Consider the following 26305-nt stretch of genomic DNA (forward strand, 5'->3'; position numbering starts at 1 on the left):
CATTCCTTTGTGCAGATCCTAATGTCTGTTATTATTTTACATCAGCATGAAGAATTTCATTTAACATTTCTTGCAATACTGGTCTGCTGGCAACAAAGTTTCTAAGCATGTTTATCTAAACATGTTTTTATTTCACCTTGATCTTTGAAGTATATTTTCTATAGGTGTAGATCTTTTTTTTAGCACAGTAAAATGTCATTGCATTATCTTCTGGCTTCTAAGGAGAAATAAGGGCATTATAGCTTCCTTCCCTAAATGAAATGTCTTTTTTTTCTGGTAACTTTCAAGATTTTTTAATATATTACTTATGGTGTGCCTTAATTTGGTTTTTATTTTATTTATCTTGTTTACATTTCATCGAGTTTCTTGTAACTGTTAGCTTAAATATGGAAAATTTTCTGCTATTCTTTCTTCAAAAATTTGTTTTCTGTTCCTCCTCCTCTCTTTTCTACTACTACAATACCAATTACATATATGTTCAATCACATGATCTTGTGACACAGGTCATTGAGGGTCTAATTTTTTAGCCTTATTTCTTCCTGTACTTCAGTTTGGAGTGTTCATTTTTTGTCTTCAAATTCACCAATCTTCTGTAGTTTTTAGTATTCTGTTAAGCTCATCCAGTAATTTTTCAAGTATTATATTTTTCAACTCTAGAAGTTCCATTTGGTTATGTATGTAGCTTTCATTATTTTCCTCATTATGTTCTTATTTTCCTTTTATATCTCTTCAGCAGACTTTTTTTTTAGAGCAGTTTTAAGTTCACAGCAAAACTGAAGTCAAAGTGCAAGAGTTCCTATATACTTAAACTTAGATATATGCAGTGTCCCCCAGAATCAACATCCTGCAACAGTGGTATTTGTTACCATCAAGGAACCTACACGGGCAAATCATTATCTCCCAAAGTCCATAGTTTACATAGGGTTTACTCTTGGTGGTGTACATTCTATGGATCTGGACAAATGTGCAATGTCATGCACCCACAATTATAGTATTATGCACAACAGTTTCACTACTTTTTAAAATCTTACATCCTCTGTCTATTCATTCATTCTATCATTCTAATCCTTGGTAACTACTGACTTTGAGTATTTTTTAGTTGGAATTATACAGTATGTAGCTTTCTCAGATTGACTTCTTTCACTTAATAATATACTATTAAGTTTTCTTCATGACTGTTCATGGCTTGATAATTCATTTCTTTTTAGTGCTGAATAATATTCCATTCTCTAGATATTCCACAATTTATTTATCCATTCACCTACTGAAGGACATCTTAATTGCTTTTGGCAATTATCAATAAAGCTGCTATAAACAACTATGTGCAGGTTTTTGTGTGGATATAAGTATTTAATTCCTTTGGGTAAAAATGTATGTCCACAAAAAGACACACAAAAATGATCATGGTAGATTTATTCATAATAGCCCCAAAGTGGAAATAGTCTATGTGTCCATCAACATGTGAGTAAATATTCAAATCATTACAGCATATTCATAAAATAGGACACTATTCAGAAAAAAATGAACTACTTATACACATGTCAACCTAGATGAATCTCAAAAACATTATGTTGAGTAATAGAATCCAGACATAAAAGAATACTTACTATATATGAACTCACTTATACAAAATATCAAACAGTTAATCTTTGGGGAGAGAAATCATGTTCATGCTTGCTATGATGGGGAAATGTTTAACTGGAAAACAGCACAAAGAAACTTTTGGAGTTGATGGATATATTCTCTATTTAAGTTAATGTATTAGTTACACAGGCTTATATATTTTCAAAATGTATCAAACTATACAGTTAAAATATATGTATTTCATTGTATGTAAATCTTCCCTCATTAAAAATTTTCCTATGGTATTTCTACTTCTTAGATACATTCAAAGAAATAATTTGCCAACAACTGCCTTTAAAAATGTCAAAATTTATAATACTCTGTAGATTTCAACCTTATAACTTTTTAAATATAGAATGAAAACTTTATATATATGACCAAAAATTTTAAATATCAATATAATATGAGAGAAGAAACTTGGTTTTTCAATATTTTTGGATCTTTGTAAAGAAAGACATTTATAACCATTTGTCATGCATGCTATATTGAAATGTAATATTCTGAAGTAGGCATATAAGAGATCGATACAGACTTGAAGGATCAAAAAAGATTTCATAAAGGAGTTTTTCCTAATCCATACTTGAAAGCAGGGAATACAATAGGCAAAGATGGGATGGGAACAAGGGTGGACTGCCAAGCATATGCCAACTAAAGGTAGTAAGGCAGGAAATTTTAGGTTCTGTTAGGAGATCAGGTAAGCCTAATATGGCTAACTTTTAGGGTCTCCAAAGCAATACAATGAGATAAAGTGGCCAGATTGTAAGTATCTTTGAATGATATATTATGAGGTTTGTAATTTATTCTGGGCAATGGGAATGTGTTCAAGTTAAATGCCATGTTCAAACCTGTGTCACAGGATACATCAGCATGCCAGCATGGTACAGTGGAAAGAGAATTAGAAAGGAATCAAAAGACGTTGGTTGAATGCCTAGCTTTGTCAAAGACTATGTAAACTTAGAAAGTTACTATAACTTCATTTTCTTCATTCAAAAATTAAAAGGTTGAACTAGATAATCTTTAAAATCCTTCAAAATATTCTGTGAACATAAAAGATGGGATTTGTAGGAATGCCCTGTGATAAAATTAGGGAGAAGTAATAAAAGGCACAACTTGGAAAGTGTCAATGGCAATGAAAAAGGTGGTTTGAATATGATAGAATAATTCAATGTAGGGACAAAGGAGAGAAAAGAGCCATAGATATGTATGAAGTTTTGTATCTAAGGAATAACTCTTTCTGTGGGCTCCCTTCTCTGGACTTTACTGCTACTCACATGTTTAGTGCTGAAAGCTATATAAATATATCTTTTAATAAGTGAAAATGCAGTCTGGAGAGTGTATCTAGAAATATTAATACCATTTAACTTTTTAAATTATTTGAGCTCATCTAAATTTAATTGTTTTTTAAAAAATACCTCTTAAAACAGGAAGCTGACGATAAGCTGCAAGTTTTGGCTGAAATACATTTTCCATTAGAACTCGTTCCATAAAAAATAAGTCCTGATGAAACTTGTCCGATTTCAAAATGGCTTCTGAGTAGTCATCTTCATCATCATGGATTTTAGCCAGAATTACATTTTCTATATCCATCAGAGAACTAACTTCACTATCTGTAAAATACAAACATGATGCAATGGTAAGATAATCCATATAATATATTACTCATGCATTCTAAATACTCTAAAAATGACATTTTGTCATTACTATTTGTTTTCCTCTGGTACTCAACAACTTCAATAGACATTTATTGAATACTTTCTGTGTACCAAGCACATGCAAGATATACATACATTATCTCATTTTGGGATTCTTACCCACTCAAAAGTATATAGTGTTTTTCAGAAGATAAGCAATGATAACTTCATGAGGTAATTTGTATCACTATACATTTTTGTTCAAATTGAAATAAGATTATTATCAGTCTTCAGATAAAAGTATGACTTGATTATCATTTCATAGGAATATTATACTTCCATATTAATTTTTTATTGATACATATAAATTATTTAAAAATGTAATATTTAAAACTATGTGAATTTATTATCTTAGAGTCCTGTAGGTTAGAGATCTGACACATGTCCCACTAGGCTAAAACCAAGAAGTTAACAGGGTTATGTTCCTTCCTGTAGGCTTTAGAGGTGATTCATTTCATATCTTTTCCAGCTTCTAGAGGCCAACCATAACCCTTCCTCCATCTTCAAAGACAGAACCATTGCATCTTTCTAACTTTCGTCAGTCATTGCCTCTCTCTGACTACAGCTGGGAAAGGTCCTCCACTTTTAAGTACCCATGTGATTAGAATGGGTCCACTCAGGTGATCCAAGATAATTTCCTCCTTTGAAAATCCTTAAATAATCACATTTGAAAAATCTCTTTTGCCATGTAAGGTAAAATATTCATAGGTTCCAGAAATTGGGATGTGCACACATTTGGGGAACTATTATTCTGCCCACCATGCTAAATACATTGAAAAACCCTGGACATTATATATAAAACAAACATAGGAATCCTTTAAAAAGCTTTTGGGAGAAGATGACAGCACAACTAGAGTCCAAATGAACCAAGGAATCATCCATGGTGAGTTCTATGGGCTTACTTACTGCCACATACACTGTAGACATGGAGTTGAAGAGGCCAACAATCTGGAAACACAAATGGGTACAAAGAAAACCCTCAAAAGAAGCCTCTCTTGTCTAGCCAAAGGACCAGGAAAAGCAGAGCCTTGCAAGAAAAAAAATTTTAGATTAAAGCCACTCTATTCCAGATGCACACCACATAAAACACACCCATGCCACAAAGGCCATGCAGAGAACCTAGACTTCCACTCTTACCAGGCAGTAACAAGGCATTCCAATCTCCCAACCCTCCAGTTGGTGTGATGTCAGAGAAGTCTCAGTAGGGAGCCAGGATTTTCATCCCTACAGACATAACGTTCATGCTGCCCTTCCTGCAATATATCAGCAGAGACCATTTGGGGAACATAGAATTCCACACCCACCTTCTGTCTCTCTACTAGAATAGTCAGAATTGAACTGGTAGAGAGTCAGAAATTATATTATTGCCCAAAAGTAATGACACCAACTTCCACTCTGTGGCATCAAGGGAGGCCTCTTGTACAGCAGTAACTAGGCCCTCCTATCAATCCCAGCTATGGAGGTATCAATGGAAGCCAGAGCTCCACATTCACTCCCTCCCAGCACTGATGAAGAAACTAACTCCTTCAATGTCACTGGAGGCTAAGTAGAGAACATGAACTTCTACGACTATCTGGCAGTAATGAAGCAGCGAACTCCAATATCCTCTTTTCAAGAAATCCTACTAAAACTGAAGATTTAAGGAAGATGCAGACTCTCTTAACAATACCCCGAACCTCCAGGTTTCATCTGAAAGTCATTCATCGTACCAAGAACCAAGAACTTCTCAACTAGAGTAAAAGAAAGGAAAGACACAATCAATAGACACTAACACTGAGATGACAGAAAAGACTGAATTATCTGACAGTTTAAAGCAGTCATCACAAAAATGTTTCAACAAGTATTTATGAACATATCTGAAATTAATGAAATAATTGAAAGTATTACAGAAGGAACAAAAAGTCTTAGTAAACAATAGATGAATCAAATGGTAATTGTAGAACTAAAAAATACAATAACCAAAATTTTAAAATTCAATATGGGCTCAACAGCTGAATGGAGGTGACAGAGGAAAAAAATCAGTTAACTTGAAGATAGAACAACAGAAATTACCCAATGCTTTATAAAAAGCATAAAAAAATAGTCTGAAAAAAATGAAAAGAGCCTCAGACACCTGTGGGACTACAAAAGAACTAACATTCATGTCATTGGCATACTAAAGGGAGCAGAGAATGAGGACAGGACTGAAGAAATACTTGAAGAAATTATAGTTGAAAATGTCCAAAAATGGACAAAAAAGAATAACATATAGATAAAAGAAACTGAATTCCACCAAAGATAAACACAAATAAATCTACACCAAAACACATCATACTCAAACTTCTGAAAACTGAACTGAAAGAAAAAAAAATCTATAAAGCAGTGAGAGAGAAATGACACCTTATATACAGGGGAAATAAGGAATAATAGATGTCTTATCAGAAACCATGGAGGCCAGAAAGAAGTGGCAAACGTTTTCTGATTGTTGAAAGAAAAGAACTTTCAAGCTAGAACTGTTATAGCCACTGAAAATATTCTTTAAGAATAGAGAGGAAATTAAGGCATCCTCAAATGAATGAATACTAAGAGAATTTGTTGCCAGCAGATCTTCCATAAAGGAAGTTCTATCAACAGGAAGGAAATGATGAAAGTAGAAATTCTGGAGCATCAGAAAGTAAAACAGAACAATGGGTAAAAATATACATTGGGAAAAATAATGGGTAACTCCTTTTGAGTTTTATAAATTATGCTTGATGGTTGACAGAAAAAGTATAATATTGTCTGACATAGTTCTCAATGTATAAATATTCTCCCTAAATATTTAGAGGAAAATTTAAGGCAAACATTATAAACAGGGAAGGGTAAAAGGGCATAAAGGCAAGTAAGATTTCTATACTTGACATGAACTGGTAAAAGGTCAAAACCAGTGGATTGTGATATTATGTATATATAATGCAATATGTAAAGCAACCACTAAAAAAGCAATACAAAAGATAAACTCAAAACACTATAGATAAATTAAAATGGAATTGTAAAAAGGTTTCAGTTACAAGCAGGAAGGTAGGGAAAAAAAGTAAAAAGAAACAAAACCAGAGAGAACTATAAAACAAATAATGGCAGACTGCACACTAACACCAATAATTACATTAAATACAAATGGTCTAAATATATCTATTTAAAGACAAATATATTTGACAGAGATTGGATTAAAAACATGATCCAAATATGTAATGTCTGCAAAAAACCTATCTGAATATACACTATAAATAGGTTTAAAGAAACACGGAAAAAGATACATTATGGAAACATTAACTGAAGGCTACAGGAATGACTACATGAAAATCAGATAGAATAAGCTTTAGAGTAAAAAAATTTTTGAAATGTGGGTAAAATTGCACTATTTCCAGAATCTCTTGCTTGGCTTTAGTGCATCTTTATATCAATAGGTGTTTCCAAGGGGTGGAGAGAGTAAGTCCATCTACATATCAATAGGTAATTACAAGGGCATGTGAGGGTTTATCTGAACTGGAGAAATTGGATGGAGCTCTCTTCTGCTGCAGCCAGGTCAAGAGAGAAATGGGGATGACCGCTTGTAAGAAATAAAAGGTTTCTTAACTTTATTTTTCCCTTTGACTGATTTTGGTTTTAGAGGTATTTTGCCCTGGGATTTCCCCATCGAGTTACATCTGGTGACAGTCAACAGGAACTCTGAACCTGAAATCTATCTAAATGAGTGCAAACTTTGGGCAGGCAGTCTCTAGAGATGATGGGGAGGTCCCAGTGACTGCAGTGGTACAGAGTGCAGCTTTATTCGGAAACCCCCTATATGTGGGGCTTCCAATTAGGGAGCCCCTAGTGGGGAATTCACCAGACCTGGGCAAGAGTGGAGACACCAGAAGCTGCAGAATTAGTCCTCCGTCAGATAGAAGACTGCTTAGAGACCCTGAGTGGCCTTGTAGCAGCTGGCATTGTAGGATCTCATTTTGTTGAGATAGTGGAAAGTGTTATCAGGAAGAGAAAGAGGATTATTGAGGAGAGAGAGACACTTCAGCACTGCTTGGAGGAGCTGGATGAGTACCTATGGGATACCCTTAAGGAAGAGAGACAGTTAATGAGAGGACAGATCATGCTCCTGGAAAATTCCTTAGCAGCAGCAAGGGGGAAGGCAGCAGGAGAGTCCACATTACAGAAGGTCATGGGAGAGGGGGAGGAAATAATGGTGCCTTCAGCTCGAGATGGTGGAGGAGGTGTCAGGAGAGGATGAGGTGATGGGGCTGGGGGCTGATCTGTTCCTAAGGGCACCAGCCTCTACTGTATTAAAGGCCGGCCCAGTTATAATTAAGAAAGTAAAAATACAACAACTGCAGGCTCCTGAGGGGAAGGAGCTGCCGCCTCCCCATGTGATGGAGCACTCTGTGCTCTGCCCCATACCTAGGATGGGCTGGTGGACATAAGAGTCCGGTATCAGCAGAAGCCATCGGAACCTCTGCCTACATGGCTTTTGCATCTCCGGGATATGGGGGTGGAAAGCATTCTTATGTCAGGTTATGAAATGAGTAGACTGGCTACCCTGACAACTCACTCTTCCCTCCAGCAGCGGTTGCAAAATGCTTGTTACACCTCAGGGAATCAGGTGCTTCTGGATTGGCTGACGGCAGCCATCAGGGCAGTTTGGCCTAACCAGGGTGATTTACCATATTTGCCCACTAGCTGGAAACGTATGCAGAGCTCCAACAGGTTTTGCAGGAATTGGGCATGAAAAATATCATCTATAATATGGACCCCCAGGTCCCCAATGAGGAGTTGTTCATTGTAGGAATGAGAAATCTGGTGGTCCATACATTTCCTCCATCTCTCTTTGGGTCCCTGGTGACTATTCTTGCCCTGCACATAGGGCAACCCATAAGTGAGGCTACTCATAATTTAGCAGATCTGGAGGAGGCTGAAACAATAAGAGCTCAGAAGGAAATATGGGCTACAACTAAAAGGAGAGGTGTAAAAGGCCCCATGAAGGTCTCGAGGACCACATGTGGGTTGATTTGATAAAAGCCTGGGTAGTGAAAGAGAAACCTGATGGGCAACCCAATAGGATTTTATTAGAACTGTGGCACCAATTAAAGCCAGAGCAGCAGTTCCAGCCGCTGAGGTCCAGGACATGGAAGCCGGAGGAGGCAAAGCCCCATGTCTGGCCTGTGTCCCTGCAAGACTTTCCAGGAGCAGTACTCAGGCTCCGCCTGGACCCTCACCCCCACAGGGCATGGTGAGGATCAGAGGCCACAGGTAGAATTAGCAATTCATTGGTCCCCTGTGAATGTATAATGTGTCCTAGTGCTGGTGGAAACAGGAGCTGAATGTTCTTTGATTTATGGTAACCCTGAGCATTTTCCTGGGACCTCTGCTATGATAGATGGCTATAGGAGTAAGACAATTAGTGTGAAGAAAGCCCAAATCCTACAGTGGATAGTGCATTTACCCCCAAAGGAGTATACATTTCTCTCATCCTGGAATATATTTTGGGGGTGGATATTCTACAGGGCCTGTGGTTACAGACCACTGCAGGCGAGTTCAGACTGAGGATATGTGTGGTAAAGGCAGTTTTGAGGGGACATGCTAAGCACCCATCTGTAGCTCTGCCTGTACCTCAGTGGGTGACAAATATTAAGCAGTATAAATTGCCTGGGGGGGCACAAGGAAATTGAAGAAACTCTACAGGACTTTAAGAGGGTGGGCATCATAAAGCCCACTCATATTCCTTTTAATTCCCTTGTGTGGCCACTGGGAAAGCCAGACGGCTCCTGGCATATGACTGTAGACTACAGGGAATTGAATAAAGTCACACACCCCCTTTGCATGCTGCTGTCCCCTCTATAGCAGACATTCTGAACACCCTCAGCCAGGAACTCAGAACGTATCATTATGTAGTAGACCTTGCTAATGCTTTCTTCTCCATTGACATAGCACAGGAAAACCAGGAACAGTTTGCCTTCACGTGGGAAGGCCAGCAACCCTTACTAGGGCTGGTGTATACCAGTGGAAAGCAGGAAGAACTTGCTTTTGAGCCATTGGTAGCCAAGAGTCCTTATTAGGAGGGAAAATCCCCTATACCTGAAGATGCTCAGTATACAGACAACTTCAGCTGTGGGCAGCCCCCGAAGTGGAGGGCTGTGGCTTTCCATCCTAAGACTGAGACAATAAGGATGGAGGATGGAGAGGGGAAGAGCAGGCAATGGGTTGAGTTGCAGGAAATATGGTACATAATCACCCAGGAGCCCTCCCCTATAGTGGTGTGCACTGACAGCTGGGCCGTCTATTGGAGCTTGACCCTGTGGCTACCAACATGGTACTATGCCAACTGGATGGTTGGTCACCTGTCCCTTTGGGGGCAAGAGTTGTGGCAAGACCTACGGGCCTCTGGTCAGACTAAGACTGTTACCGTATATCATGTGACTGGTCATTTGCCTTTGGCATCCCCAGGGAATGATGAAGCAGACACAATGGCCCAGGTGTGCTGGCTAGAAGGAAAGCCTGCCTCTGATGTAGCCCAATGGTTATATCAGCGTTTGTTGCATGTGGGGCAAAAGACAATGGGGACTGTAGCCTGTTGGTGGGGCTTGCCATTGACCTCTGAAGAAGTCAGCAGCCTGGAGGGAGTGCCCTGTGTGCTCTAAGAGGGACTTATACCAAGTCCCACAGCAACATGGGACAACAGTAAAGGAGCTGATACCCCTTGTCAGGTGGCAAAGAGACTATATGGGACCTCTGCCCATATCAGAAGGATACTGGTATGCCATGGCTAGTATGGATACAGCTACTGGCCTGTTGGTTGCTTTTCCTGTACATCATGCAGATCAGCAAACCACCAAGAGGTTTGCATCTCTTTGCAGCCTATGGCCAGCCACGGGTGATTGAGAGTGATCAAGGCACCGAGTTTACTGGACATGTGTTACAAGAATGAATGCAGCAATTAGGAATAAAATGGAAGTTTCATGTACCATATAACCTTACTAGGGTAGGAATGATAGAGGTACAATTGTTTTTTGAAATCTGGCCTGAAGTTGGACACCAATAGACTACAGGCTGGTCAATTTGCTTATGGAAAGTGCTACGGCATTTGAATGAAAAGCCCCAAAAAGGAGTCTTGAGTCTTGTGGATATGCTAACACACCTTGCTGCCTCTCCCATATACCTGTATGTGCAAACCAAAGAGGAGTTACTGAAGCCAGGATATGGCCAGCAGAGCAACATCCTGCTGCCAGCCACTACTGCATTAAACTCTGGTGACACTGTTGCATGGATGTGGCCCTGAACATTTTGACACATGGACAAGCAATAGCTGGCCCTTCTGGCACCTTGGGGAAAAGGCCTGGAAGCTGGCCTCCTGTGTATGCCTGGGGTAACAGCAGAGTGGCCCCCCAAGATCATGGTAGTGTACCCAAAATGTCTGGGAGGTAAGAGCATCTTACGGGGAAGTTTTGTATTATCTTTATGCCCAGTGCCTGTACCTCCCATAGCCCTATATATTGACCCATCTGTAACTCCCAAAGGGAGTGGGGTGAAAGTCTGGTATACTAGGCCAGGACAAGATCCCATTCCTGCCACTGTTGTATTCCAGGACCACACTTTTGCATGTATCCTACCTGATGGACAAGATTTACCTATGCTGGTGTCATTAAAACATGTATCTTATCACCCTTAAGGTTATTTTCTTCTACAGTTCTTGTGGCCTGGATGTGCCCCCTGGCTGCAGCTGCCACATGATGATTGCTCTGAACTCCCTACCTATTTGTTCAGCTACTAACTGCTTGTGGAATGGGTGAGCTATTGACTTAATCTGCCTAAGACTTTGAATCTAATTGAAGCCTACAGTTTGAGAATTATCATTATTTTATTGCTGTTGCTATTTTATGTTATTAGCCTGCTTATAATGCTCCAGTTTTCTTGCACAGGGGTCATTGCGGAAGATGGGGAACATGTAGATTATGTGGCGAGATTTCTGGAGGTGTGGGCTGTGGGTAAAATTGCAGTATTTCCAGACTCTCTCGCCTGGTTTTAGTGCATCTGCATATCAATAGGTATTTCAAAGAATTGGAGAGAAGTAGTCCACCTACATATCAATAGGTAATTACAAGGTCCTGTGAGGGTTTACCTGAACTGGAGAGATTGGGTGGAGCTCTCTTTTATTGCAGCCAGGTCAAGAGAGAGACAGGGATGACTAAGAAATAAAAGTGTTTCTTAACTTTATTTCTCCTTTTAACCAATTTCAGTTTTAGAGGTATTTTGCCCCAGGATTTTCCCCCTGGAGTTACATGAAGCCATACAGCAACTTTATATAATGACTGTACCAAGAAGACATAGTAACTCTGTTTATGCATGAAAAAACAAGGCTATAAAGTATTTAAACAAAAACTGGTAGAACTGAAAGGAGAAATAGAGAAATCCAAAGTTTGGTAGAACAACTAGACAGCAGCCAGAATATAGAAGAACTCAACAACAGTAACTAAAAAAGACCTAGTAGACATTTATGTAACACTGTCTCAGTAACAACAGAATACATATGCTTTTCAAGTGCACTTGGAACATGTTTCTGGATAGACCATATTCTGGGCCATAAAACAAACCTTAATACACTTAAAAAGAGAAATCATAATGTATTTTCTAACCATAAGAGAATCAAACTAGAAATCGATCAATAGAAAAATCTACAAACACTTAAAACCTAAAAAAAAACATCTTTAAATAATCTGTGGGTCAAAAAGGAAGTCTCAAGGAAAGTTTAAAATATTTAATTAAAATGAAAACAACATACCGAAATTTCTGGGACACGGCTAAAGCAATACTAAGCTAAGCTTCCAACTCAAGAACCTGATAAAAAAAAAAAAGCACAAACCAAAAGCTATCAGAAGGAAATAGAAAATACATGGACAGAAATAAAACTGGAAACAGAAAACTAGAGAAAATCAGTGAAACAGCTGTTTCCTTAAGAAGGTCAGTAAAATTGGCACCCTTTAAGCAAAACAAAGAAAATAAGAGAAAAGACAGAAATGACCAAATTCAGGAATAAAATTAGGAGATGCTACAGACCTTGTAGACATCAAAAGGATAATATAGGATAACTAAAAACAACTAAAAAATATAGGATATACATAAACTTTATGACTTAGATAAAATGAACCAATTATTCAAAAAGTACAAACTACTACAATTCATCCAATATAATATAATTTGAAATATAAGGAAATTGAATTTATAATTGTAAAAACTCCCATGAAAGCAATCTCTGCACAGACTGTCTCACTGGAGAATCCTATCAGACATTTAAAAAAGAATTACCATCAATTCTACACAATCTATTCCAGAAAATAAAAGAGGAAGGAAAACTCAATTTATCTGGAAGTTAGTATCCTAAAATCAGACAAAGAAAGTAAAAAGAATGAAAGACACAGACCAATGTCTCATATAGGCACAAAAATTCTTAACAAAATACTAGCAAATAGAATCCAGCAATATCTAAAAAGAATTATACACCACAATCAACTGAGATTTACTCTAGTGGTGAAAGTCCTTTAATATTCAAAACAATCAATGCAATTCATCATATTAACAAGTTAATGAAGAAAAATCACATGATTATACCTATCAATGCAGAAAAAGCATTTAACAAAATTCAATTCTCATTCATGAGAAAAATGAAGAAAAATAGAAATAGATACTCCTTAACTTGATAAAGAACACTTACAAAAAATCTACAGGTAACAATATACTTAATGGTAAAACACAATGCTTTCTTATAATCAGAAACAAGGCAAGGATATCTGCTATTACCACTCTTACTCAACATAGGGCTGGACGTTCTAGCTACTGCCCTAAGGCAATAAAAGAAATAAAAGACATACATCAAAAAGGAAAAAATATGAAACTGCCCCTATCTGTGGATGATCTGACTAAGTAGAAAACACCAAGGAATCTACAAAAATACTGTTGGAGCAAATAACAGAGTTCACCAAGGCCATGGGATAAACAGACAGAAATGAATTATACTTCTATATATTAGCAATGAACAGGTAAACAACAAATCTAAAAACACAATACCATGAAAATTGCTAAAAAAAAAAAAAAGAAATATTTAGGTATAAATCTAATAACACATGTACAGGACTTGAATGCTGAAAACTATAAAATGTTGATAAAAACATTCAAAGATCTAGTTAAATGGAGATATACCATGCCCCTATGTTGGAAGACTCTATAGTAAAGATGTCAATTCTTTGACATCTATCACCCTCAGAGATACTAAAGGATTTGCATGGAAGCACACCTTTCATATGCAAACTAACCGATCAAGAGTTCATATTTCTAATGACCTCTTCTATTAAATATTCTCACACTCAGGGTCACTATTCCCCTATAATAATTATTCCAGGACAAGGTACCAGAAAACTAGAGGAGTCCCTATACAACAGAGCCCACTGAAATTATTTCAAATAGCCAATTCTAAAACCACTAACTCTGTTTCACCCACTCTACTATAAAAATCACAACAAAGTTTCTTGACCACATTTTCTTCTCATTCCCTCATCCTCCTGATTAATCCTGGTGCTTCTCTTCTAGTCCATAGCATAGAATGCTCCTCTTCTTGAGATCTGTGATTATACAAGCTACCTTTTCAATGGCAATAGTGTCCTGCTCTGTTTGCCTTGCCATACTTAAAATCTACCTTTTAAGAAAATGTTGTTCACAAGAAACCCAATTTAAATACAAAGACAAAAATTAAAAGTGAAGGGATAGAGAAATATATAACACTAATTGAAAGAAGCTAGAGTTAGCTATATTAAATTTCAGACAAAGGATAGAGAAATACATAACACTAATTGAAAGAAGCTGGAGTTTGTTATATTTAATTTCAGACAAAGTGTACTGCAGAGAAAGAAAATGATCAGAAATAAAAAAGAACACTGCATAATGATAAAAGGGTCAATTCTCCAAGAAGACATAGCAATCTTAAAGTTTATGCAACAAAAAACAAGACTACAAAATATATAAGGCAAAAACTGATAGAACTGAAAGTAGATAAATCCACTATTACAGTTGGAGACTTTAACACTCCTTTATATCAGTAACTAACCGACCCAATAGGAAGAAAAGATATAGTTGAAGTGAATATCACCATCACAAATTTATAGAACACTTCCCCCAATAGCAAAATACACATAAGCTCATGTGGAATGTACATCAAGATAGATCACATTCTGGGTCAAAAAGCACACTTCAACAAATTTTAAAGAATAGAAGTCATACAAACTATGGTCTCAGACCATAGGGGAATTAAATCTGAATACAATAACAGAGAGCTGGATAATCCAAAAATATTTGGAAATTAAAAACACACACATAAATGACAAATACATCAAAGAAGAAGTCTCAAATGAAATTTTAAAATATTTTGAATTAAATTAAAAGGAAAATGTAACTTAAAATTATGAGATGCAGCAAAAAGAGTGCTCATAGGGGAATTTATAGCATTGAATGTATATACTAGAAAAGAAAGAAAAATCTAAAATCAGTAATCTAAGCTTCCATCTTAGGTCACTTGAGTTAGAAGAGCAATATATGCCTAAAACAAAGCAGGAAAATAATAAAAATCAGAGCAGAAATAAATGAAATTGAAAACAGGGTATCATTTGAGACAATCAACGAAACTAAAAGTTGGCTCTTTGAAAAGATCATTAAAATTCATAATCATCAGGCAGGCTGACCAAGAAAAAATAGAACTATACTGATAGTATAAGGAATAGAAGATGTGTCGTCACTACTGATACCACAGATCAAAAAAATAATAGAGAAATACAGTGAATAACTATGCCCACAAATGGAAAAATTCCTTGAAAGATACAAACTGCCAAAACCCATACAAGGACAAATAGATAATCTGAATAGGCCTATCTCTATAGAGTAATGGAATCAATAATTAATAACTTTCCAAAATAGAAAGTATCAGGCCTAGAGGTTTCACTGGTGAATTATTTAAGGGAAAAATATCATTTTTACACTACCTATTTCAGAAAATAAGTAGACTGAACACTTCCCAACTCATTTTCTTAGGCTAGCTTTACTCTAATACCAAAACCAAATGAAGATACTACAAGAAAGGAGAATTACAGAATGATATTTCCTATGAAAACAATGCAAAAATCCTAAGCAAAATGTTAGCAAATCAAATCTAACAAGGTACAAAAGTAATATATACCACCACAAAATGGGTTTTATTCCAGGTATGCAAGGCAAGTGCAACATTCAAAATTCAGTTAATGCAATCCATCATATCAACAAATTAAAGAAGAAAAATCACATTAGATACAGAAAAATCTTTGACAAACTCCTACTCCCATTCATGATAAAAATTTCCAGAAAACTAAAAATAGAAAGGAACTTCAACTTCATAGCAACTACAAAAAACCCAGAATCAACATCATACTTAATGGTCAAAATCTGAAAACTTTCCCCCTAAGATTAGGACCAAAGCTAGGATTTCCCCTCTCACTTCTATTCAACACCATACTACAAGTCCTCGCAATACAATGAGACAAGAAAAATAAATAAAATTTATACAGCTTGAAAAGGGGAAAATCTTTGTAGATGACATAATCATCTGTATAGAAAATCCCAAAGAATTATCCCCTACACACACACTCTTTAACTAATAAGCAATTATAGTAAGGTCACAGATATAATATTAATATACAAGTCAAAGATTTTCTTATAAATCAGCAATGAACAATTGAAATTTAGAATTACAACCATGACACTATTTATATTAACACCAACAAATTAAATGCTTAAAGTATAAATCTAACAAAATATATACAGGATCTATATGACGAAACTACAAAACTCTGATGAAAGAAATCAAAAAAGATCCAAACAAATTTGCATGGATTGGAAGTCTAAATATTGTCAAGATGCCAATTCTTCTCAACTTGATCTATAGATTAAATGCAATACAAATCAAAATCCCACCAAGTTATTTCATGAATATCTACAAACTAATTCTAAACTTTATGTGGAGAGGAAAAAAACAACAGCTTACACAATACCAAAGAACAAGGGACTGACACTGCCCAACTTTAAGAATTATCACAACGGTACAGTTAATCAAGACAATGTGGTATTGGTGAAAGAACAGACAAACTGATTAGTGGAACAGAATACAGAGTGCAGAAACAGACCCACACAAATATAGCCAACTGATGTTTGACCAAAGAGCAAGAAAATTCAATGGAGTCTCTTCAGCAAATGGGCATTGAACATCCATAACTAAAAAAAGTTAATGTAGACACAGAACTTATACTTTTTACAAAAATTAACTGAAATGGACCAACATAGGAAAAAATCAAGGTGGCCTTGGGTATGGTGAAAAATTTTTAGATTCAACTCCAAAAGCACAATCCAAAAAAAAAAAAAAGTTAAGTTGGACTTTATTAAAATTTAAAACTTCTGGTCTGCAAAAGGTACTTACTGTTAAAAAAATGAAGATACAAGCTACAAATTTTGTAAAACATATCTGGTAAAGGGCTTACTTCATTTATCAGAATGCAGAAAACTCAACAACAAGAATACAAATAGCCCAATTTTAAACACAGCAAAAGACTCAAATTGATACCTCACCAAAGAAGATATACAGATGCCAAATAAATATATGAAAAGATGTTCAACACCAGATGTCATTAGGGAATTGCAAATTAAAACAATGAGATACTGTTACACACCCATCAGAATGGCTAAAAATTTTTTAAAGTAACAATATCAAATACTGACAAGAATGAGGAGCAACAGGAACACTCACTCATTGCTGGTAGTTATGAAAAATGGTCCAACCATTTTGGAAGACAGTTCTGTAGTTTCTTAAGATTCTAAGCATACTGTTACTATATGACCCAGCAATTGTGCTCCTACATAAATACCTAGATGAAGGTATTTATGTAGGATGATGGCCACACTAAAACCTACATGTGAGTGTTTAGAGAAGTTTTATCCATAATCACCAAACTAGAAGTGACTAAAAAATCCTTCAATAAAGGAATAAATTGTGATACATTCATACAATTTAATATTATACAGTGATAGAAATAAGTGAGACGTCTGCATGAGAAAACACGGAGGAACCTTAAATGCATATGTTTAGTTAAAAGAAGCCACTGTGAAAAGGTTACATATTATATGATTCCAACTATATGACATTTTGGAAAAGGCAAAATTATAGAGACAATAAAAATATCAGTGGTGGTTAGGGGTATGGGAAAAGGGAGGAATGGTGAGTAGGTGGAGCACAGAGAATATTTAGGTCACTGAAACCATTCTGTACAAAACTCTAAGAGTAGAAACATGTTGTTATGCATTTGTCAAAACTTGCAGAATTATAAAACACAAGGAGTGAACCTTAACATAAACTGTGCATTTTACTTAATAATGTGTCACCATTGGTTCATCAATTGTAACAAATGGACCACACTAATGCAAGATATTAGGAATAGGAGAAACTACGCCAGGAGTGGGGATGGGCAAGGGAATGAAGGAAGGGATTGTATGGCTCTCTGAGTACTATTTGCTCAATTTTTCTGTAAATCTAAGCCTGTTTTTAAAATGTCTACCAGTTTTTAAAATCTAAAGCCTTATTTTGAAAGAAAAAAATGCCATGAGAAAGAAGTTTTTCTCTGTGAAATGAGATATGGTTTTACACATATTCAAAGATGAAAATTATGGACCTTTTTTTCCCTTAAATATGATAATGGAAGGTTAAGATACAAACTAAATTCAAAGTTTAAATGAAATAGGAAAACTTCCTAAAGACAGGGACCATATTTTTTCTTTTTTCACTTTGTATTATAAAATCTCAGAGTTGAATGAGACCTAGATGTGATCTAGTTCTAGTTTTTATCTGAATCTCCTTTACATTCTTAATTAATGTGATCATTTAGCTCTGTTGCCTATCTTTTTCTATTTTTTATTTTCTTCTTTTTCTTAATTCTGGTCTCCTTTCCCCCCTCAACTGGCCATAAAACTGAAAATAAGTATATTTTTATTCTGTATTACAGTTATTGAGTATAGTTTTATTATCCCTTTAAGCTTATAAGGCATACCCATACATACATAAAAAAAAAAAGACTCCCAAATTGAGACTTACTTTTCTTTCAGAATCTTCCACTTACAATTTTTTTTTGGGTCAGTGGCTTTAATAGGGGTGGGGTACATAAATCCAATTTTGAAGTCCCAAAGTAATTTTCAGTCTAAGATTGAATTGTTCCTATTTTTCTGATTTTTGGTAGGAAAATTATAGTTTCTAAAAACAAGCCTACTATATGGACATTAACACTTAAGCAACAAAAAATATTTATTTTGTGATAATCAATAATTCATTCTTCACCTTCACCATTCTCTGGGAAAATGAACTGGTCTTCATTATGAACAACTTTCAGTAAAACATGACTATAGTCCACAAGACTGTCAATACAATTTTTAAAAACAAATAAAACAATATAGGTGACATATATAAAGTTTAGATTTTTTAATATTAAACTTGAGATACAATGATAGACCAAATTATAAGGTGGTAAGTTTCTGTAAATCTTAAGTCTTCAAAGAAAATGCAGTTATTTATAATTAAGGCCATTATTTTCTGAAAATTATCAAATTTTCTTTAAATTTGGCATTTCAAAATATTTACTGATGTACTCTTCTTATATATTATGTTTGTCTTTTGGTTAGAACTAGTGAGAATAAAAATACTACAGTTTAATTTAAGGAAAATTGTCGAAACTTAAAAAAACTTGACTGATTAGCTATTCTGAAATAAGGACTATCCCTTAATTGTAGTAATACAATTTTATAAGAAAAAGACTAAGAAGTTCAAAATATAGAAAATAAAATTATATTTAATCACAGAACAATCAGAAGTGGAATTTGACAAACTTGTTATAACTGGACTTTGTAAAAATACTTCCATACTGCTAAAGTATATTTGAAAGTTAAAATTTTGTGTTTATTTAAATTGTAACATTTAACATTAAAATTTTAATATTAAATTTTTAAATATAAAAGCTTAAGTTGTAATGCAGGATTTCTCAACTTTGGCAGTATTGATACTTTGGCCAGATAAATTTTTGTTGTGGGAGCTGAATTATTTTGTTGTGTGTACTGAATTATTTCTGGCAGTATCCTTGGCATCTATCTACTCAAAAGATGTTCCCATAGTCATAACAACCAAAAATGTCTCCAAATATTGCCAAATGTCCCTGGGGAGGTAAAATCATTCCCAAATAAAAGCCACTATTGTTAGTATATCTCCATTTTCACTTGTTAAAGAGCTAGAATATATTCTTTTTCTTACCAGTTATTCTGTAGAAATAAAGGAAGAGAGAAAATGTTGGAACCTACATGTATGAAACTAAGGAAACAACAGTAAAAGACAGAATCTTTGAAACTCTTGACATGTGTCCAAGAAAAATTAAAATTTCCAGTTCAAAGTCCAAGACAATGTGAAAAGTAACAACATTATTTCTGAGTAAATGTTGTATTTTTCATATTCTACCAGAAAGAAAATATTTTAACTGCTAAAAAAGAAGTTACAAAAAATTACATGTGAAAACATTATTCAAAAAACCAAATAAATGAAATCTCACTTTTTTCTGTAGTACTCCCTTGCACTCTTTGGTCCCAATCTTTAGGTATACTTGCTTTACTACTTGAATCAATTACAGATTGTGTTACTGGTAAAGATGAAAGCTCCATAGCATTATAAGAATCATACAAATCCCAAACAGTGGACATTATGCCTAAATAAAGAGATAGAAAGGAAAAAATTATTTTAAAAGAAATTCTAATATTTTAGCCTACATGTAACTAGTAATAGCAAAATTTAAGATACTCATATGTACTGTTTAGGAAAAAAATACTACTATTTTACAACATGGCAGGAATTAAAGATGAAAAAGAAGTAAACCATGAGCACACCAAGAGATCCTTAGGATCACACTTTCAGCATCTACAAATACCTTAGTGTTTTTGTAATAGCTCCAAATTATCTTCTCTGATCCCGACACCTCCCTCTTCTCTATTCAAAGTTGGTACAATGTAATCTCATCAGTTAGTATGGGGTTGCCTTGATATGGACCCAATCATGTTATGACAAGGTTTTAATGTTCCTTTACTCATGATTAACATATAAAATGTTATATTCTATAGAAGTTTCTATTTACAATCATCTAATTCCATTTTTATCAAGCAAAATTTCCTGTATACTTATACAAAAGCTTGTATTTGTTGGGAAAATGATAGATTGTGTTCTCAAAAACTAGAACAGTAATATGGTTATTATTTTCTTTTAAATTTTTTATGTTATCTATATTTATTCAAATGAGAAAATACAAGAATGATCTACAAACAAAAACTGACAGTTACTTATCTCAAAATTTTAAAAGGAAAAAAGCTCCCAACTCCTTTCATTGCTGGTATAACAATGAAAGGTTTATGCAGCAATTATTTTTTCAGTGAACAAGTAAAAATATATTCTTACATGCTAAACTTCCTAAACTTAAAGTTTAGTGATTTAATAAAGAATTCTTTCAGTGATGACTTAATACTCATCATCCTTAAAGTTTTCCCAAAACTAGAAGAGGGAATACTCCCAAACTCATTCTACGAGGCCAGCATCACTCTAATACCAAAATCAGGCAAAGACACCACAAAAACAGAAAATTACAGACCAATATCTCTGATGAATACAGATGCAAAAATACTCAACAAAATATTAGCAAACCGAATTCAAAAATAAATCAAAAAGATAATTCATTATGATGAAGTAGGATTTATTCCAGGGATTCAAGGATGGTACAACACTCGAAAATCCATCAACATCATCCACCACATCAACAAAAAGAAGGACAAAAACCACATGATAATTTCCATAGATGCTGAAAAAGCATTCGACAAAATTCAACATCAATTCATGATAAAAATTCTCAACAAAATGGGTATAGAGGGCAAGTACCTCAACATAATAAAGGCCATATATGACAAACCCACAGCCAACATTATACCTAACAGTGAGAAGCTGAAAGCTTTTCCTTTAAGATTGGAAACAAGATAAGGATGCCCACTCTCTTTACTTTTATTCAACACAGTTTTGGAGGTCCTAGCCACAGCAATCAGACAACACAAAGAAATAAAAGGCATCCAGATTGGCAAGGAAGAAGTTAAACTGTCCTTGTTTGCAGATGACATGATATTGTACATAAGAAAACCCTAAAGAATCCACTCCAAAATTACTAGATCTAATATTTGAATTCAGCAAAGTTGCAGGATACAAAGTTAATACACATAAATCTGTTGCATTCCTATACACTAACGATGAACTAGCAGAAAGAGAAATCAGGAAAACAATTCCATTCACAATTGCATCAAAAAGAATAAAATATCTAGGAATAAACCTAACCAAGGAAGTGAAACACCTATACTCTGAAAACTACAAGACACTCATGAGAGGAATTAAAGAAGATACCAATAAATGGAAACACATCCCATGCTCATGGCTAGGAAGAATTAATATTGTCAAAATGGCCATCCTGCCTAAAGCAATATACAGATTCAATGCAATTCCTATCAAAGTACCAACAACATTCTTCAATGAACTAGAGCAAATAGTTCTAAAATTCATCTGGAACACAAAAGACTCCGAATAACCAAAGCAATCCTGAGAAGGAAGAATAAAGCAGGGGGAGGGGACATCAAGCTCTACTACAAAGCCACAGTAATCAAGACAATTTGGTACTGGCACAAGAACAGAGCCACAGACCAGTGGAACAGAATAGAGACTCCAGACATTAACCCAAACATATATGGTCAATTAATATCTGATAAAGGAACAATTGACATACAATGGGGAAATGACAGCCTCTTCAACAGCTGATGTTGGCAAAACTGAACAGCTATATGTAGGAGAATGAAACTAGATCATTGTCTAACTCCATACACAAAAGTAAATTAGAAATGGATCAAAGACCTGAATGTAAGTCATGAAATTATAAAACTCTTAGAAGTAAACATAGGCAAAAACCTCTTGAATATAAACATGGGCAACTTTTTCCTGAACGCCATCTCCTCGGGCAAGGGAAACAAAATAAAAAATGAACAAATGGGACTACATCATGTTAAAAAGCTTCTGTACAATAAAGGACACCATCAGCAGAACAAAAAGGCATTCTACAGTATGGGAGAATATATTTGTAAATGACAAATCCAACAAGGGGTTAACATCCAAACTATATAAAGAATTCACACACCTCAACACCTAAAAAGCAAATAATGCTATTAAAAAATAGGCAGAGGATATGAACAGACACTTCTCCAAAGAAGAAATTCAGATGGCCAACAGACACATGAAAAGATGTACCACATCGCAAATTATCAGAGAAATGCAAATTAAAACCACAATGAGATGTTACCTCACACAACTTAGGATGGCCAACACAGAAAAGACTAGGAACAACAAAGGCTGGCAAGGACACGGAGAAAGGGGAACCCTCCTACACTGCTGGTGGGAATGTAAACTAGTTCAACCATTGTGGAAAGCAATATGGAGGTTCCTCAAAAAACTCAAAATAGAAATACCATTTGATCCAGGAATTCCACTCCTAGGAATTTACCCTAAGAATGCAGGAGCCCAGTTTCAAAAAGGCATATGCACCCATATGTTTATCGCAGCACTATTTACAATAGCCAAGAAATGGAAGCAACTTAAGTGTCCATCAGCAAATGAATGGATAAAGAAACTGTGGTACATATACACAATGGAATATTATTCAGCCATAAGAAGAAAACAAATCCTACTATTTGCAACAACATGGATGAAGCTAGAGGGTATTATACTCAGTGAAATAAGCCAAGCAGAGAAAGACAAGTAGCAAATGATTTCACATATCTGTGGAGCATAAAAACAAAGCAAAAACTGAAGGAGCAAAGTAGCAGCAGACTGAAAGAACCCAAGAATGGACTAACAGTTACCAAAGGGAAAGGGACTGTGGAGGCTGGGTGGGTAGGGAGGGAAAAGGGGAATAAGGGCCATTACGATTAGCACACATAATGTACGGGGGGTGGGGGGGCACAGGAAGGCCGTATAGCATAGAGAAGATAAGTAGTGACTCTATAGCGTCTTACTATGCTGATGGACAGTGACTGTAATGGGGTATGTGGTGGGAACTTGATAATGGGGGGAATCTAGTAACCACAATGTTGCTCATGTGATTTTATATTAATGATACCAAAAAAAAAAAGAATTCTTTCCCCTGAATATCAAAAACAGGATCAGGATCTAATAATGTTAAGTACTTCACTGTTAAAACTTTTATTTTCATAATGTAAAATGAAGGACCTCTGTTATTTAACAATGTTTTCAAATAGTAAGAAGTTCAGCTCACATTTCATAACATATCTAACTTATTAGTATCTAACCAAGTCATACACAGAATAAATACTGAGCATATTTTGCTTAATCAGAAAAGGTACAGATTTTATATTCATGAAGTAAAAGACCATGGAAAGAAATTATGTCTTTGAATATTGCATTAACTAACCTTTTTCTTTCTTTAACTGAAAGTGTAATAAGCTGAGCATACAGGAATGTATTGTTACATGGTCACTAATAAAATAATTGCTACATAAGTAAATATCATTTTATAAATAATCAATGTAGAATGTTAGGATGATTTAAAGTTGTTTCTTCTTTGAAGATAACACATAACATTGGTATTTTTAGTTTGGGTACCATCACTGCATTTGTTCATTTGAACAAATTAACCTAAGAAAAGTTTCAGACTACGTGCCACAATATCACCTACAAGATGGAACAATAAATAATGAATGATTACACCTTCCCAGTTTTATACTTACATCCTATTTTAAAAAGTTATTTTAACTAGTATCAGAAAAAAGTAGTCCCACCGATACCTGTGTTTTGAGCATATCTGAATCTAAGATATGTCCAAATAGTTTTTACAAGTTTTAAGACATTGTTCCTATCTACTAGTTTAATTCAGACTATAAAAGAGTAGCAACTGACTACATAACATTTATAGAAGAGTAATTCTACTTTTTAGCTGAATAGAAAGACATATTTGATTTGTATTTCCATCACCCAGAAATAATAACTATTAAAATTTTGGTGTACATCCTTCCAGATTCATATACAAATACATATGTATAATTTTAACAAAAATGAGTTCATATCATATATACTTTTATTAAAAACTTGTTATTGTAGTATAATATTCATAGAAACCATGCTGAATTTGTGAAATCTATAAAGTTCTAGGATTAAAATGCATTTTCAAAAGTTAGCCAGGAACACTAATATACTTATTGAATTATCCATTTATTTGAAATGCCTCTTTTATCATAAATAACTATATGTATACTATTAGGTGTTCCCTCACTTTTTGTGTTTCTTTACAGAAGGAACTTGAGCTAAATTAACACTTCTGAACTCTTTATGTCCCTCATTCACTTACTGCCAGGAAAAAAAAAATGACTAGTCCTTGTTTAGGAAAGTTTAGGAGAGCAAATTGCAGCTCAGCCACCTCTGTATTATTTTTGTAGGTCTGTTTACTTGTAGAAAGCATGCATTTTGGTCTGTTCTCACCCTTAGAGAGGAGGTCTGTATTTGGCCATGCCAATTACTGTTGGTAGTATCTATGCTGAAGGGAAAAAATAGTAAGTCCATTTAGCTGCAGATTTAAGGCTACATTTTCTAGTTAATTTTATCAGTAATAAAGGTACTATTTGATTTCCATTTCTCTGACTCCTGAATTTCTTTCAATTTCATCCAAACTCATACAAGGAAGAACATTTTTTTTATTGATCTCTAAGAATCTAATATTTACTTGGTCTATATCTAAATTACTTACATAACCTGCATTTATGTATATAAACATATATATATATATATAGACACAGATGTAGATACACCCCCCCCCCACACATATATATATAATGGGATATTATTTGACCATGAAAAATAAGAAAATCTTGCCATTTGCAACAACATGGATGGAACTTGAAGGCATTATGCTAAGTGAAATAAGTCAGAAAAAGACAAATACTACATGATCACATTTATATGTGAAAACTGGAAAACAAACAAACAAGAAAAAAAAACCTAAGCTCAGGAATACAGAGAACAGATTGGTTGTCATGAGAGGAAGGGGGTGGGGCTGGGCACAATGGGTGAAGTGGGTTAAAAAGTATATACTTCCATATATAAATAAGTCCTGGGGATATAATACACAGTACGGTGCCTATAGATAGTAATACCCTACTGTATATTTAACAGTTGCTAAAGGAGTAGATCTTGAAAGTTCCCATCACAAGAAAAAAAATTTGTGTACCTATGTATGGTGATGGATACTAACTAGACTTTTTGTGGTGATCACTTCACAATATGCACAAATATCTAATCATTATGTCGTATTTCTGAAACTAATATAGTGTTATATATGTCAATTATATCTCAATTTAAAAATAAAATAAAAACAGAATTAGAACAGAAATCAATAAAATTGCAAACAGGATATCAAAAGAGAAAATCAATGACACCAAAAGCTGATTATTTGAAAAGATCAATAAAATCAGTAAGCCTCTAGCCAGGATAACTAAGAAAAAAATTACTAACATCACATAAATGAAGAGGAACATTACATATCTCATCAACATTAAAAGGATAACAAAGGAATACTATGAACAACTGTATGCCTGCAAATTTGATAACCTTGATGAAATGGACTAATTCCTTGAAAGATACAATCTGCCAAAATTCACACAAGAAGAAATAATCTGAATAGACCTATATCAATTAAATAAATGTAATTTAAAAAATTAATTGATTAACTAATAACCTTCCAAAACAGAAAGCAGTAGGGCCAGATGGAGTGATTCACTCGTGAATTCTACCAGTCATTTAGCAAGGAAAT

At 34.8% G+C, this 26305-nt stretch overlaps 1 protein-coding gene across 7 annotated transcripts in view; it reads right to left on the reverse strand.

The window, feature by feature from the left end:
* The window catches only part of DNAI4 (dynein axonemal intermediate chain 4), a 106180-nt gene that overhangs the window by 33565 nt on the left and 46310 nt on the right, over nt 1-26305 (reverse strand). For 5 of the 7 annotated variants that reach the window (XM_037024269.2, XM_037024267.2, XM_037024266.2 and 2 more), the window contains 2 exons: nt 19967-20119; nt 3036-3230 (listed from right to left, as the gene is read on the reverse strand). In XM_037024269.2, coding sequence (XP_036880164.2) covers nt 3036-3230; nt 19967-20119 — 348 coding nt within the window. The remainder of the gene's footprint in view (nt 1-3035; nt 3231-19966; nt 20120-26305) is intronic. The other 2 variants (XM_037024271.2, XM_037024268.2) reach the window with 1 other exon arrangement.

Source organism: Manis javanica, chromosome 4 (genome assembly GCF_040802235.1).
Source record: "Manis javanica isolate MJ-LG chromosome 4, MJ_LKY, whole genome shotgun sequence".
Lineage (NCBI taxonomy): Eukaryota > Metazoa > Chordata > Mammalia > Pholidota > Manidae > Manis > Manis javanica.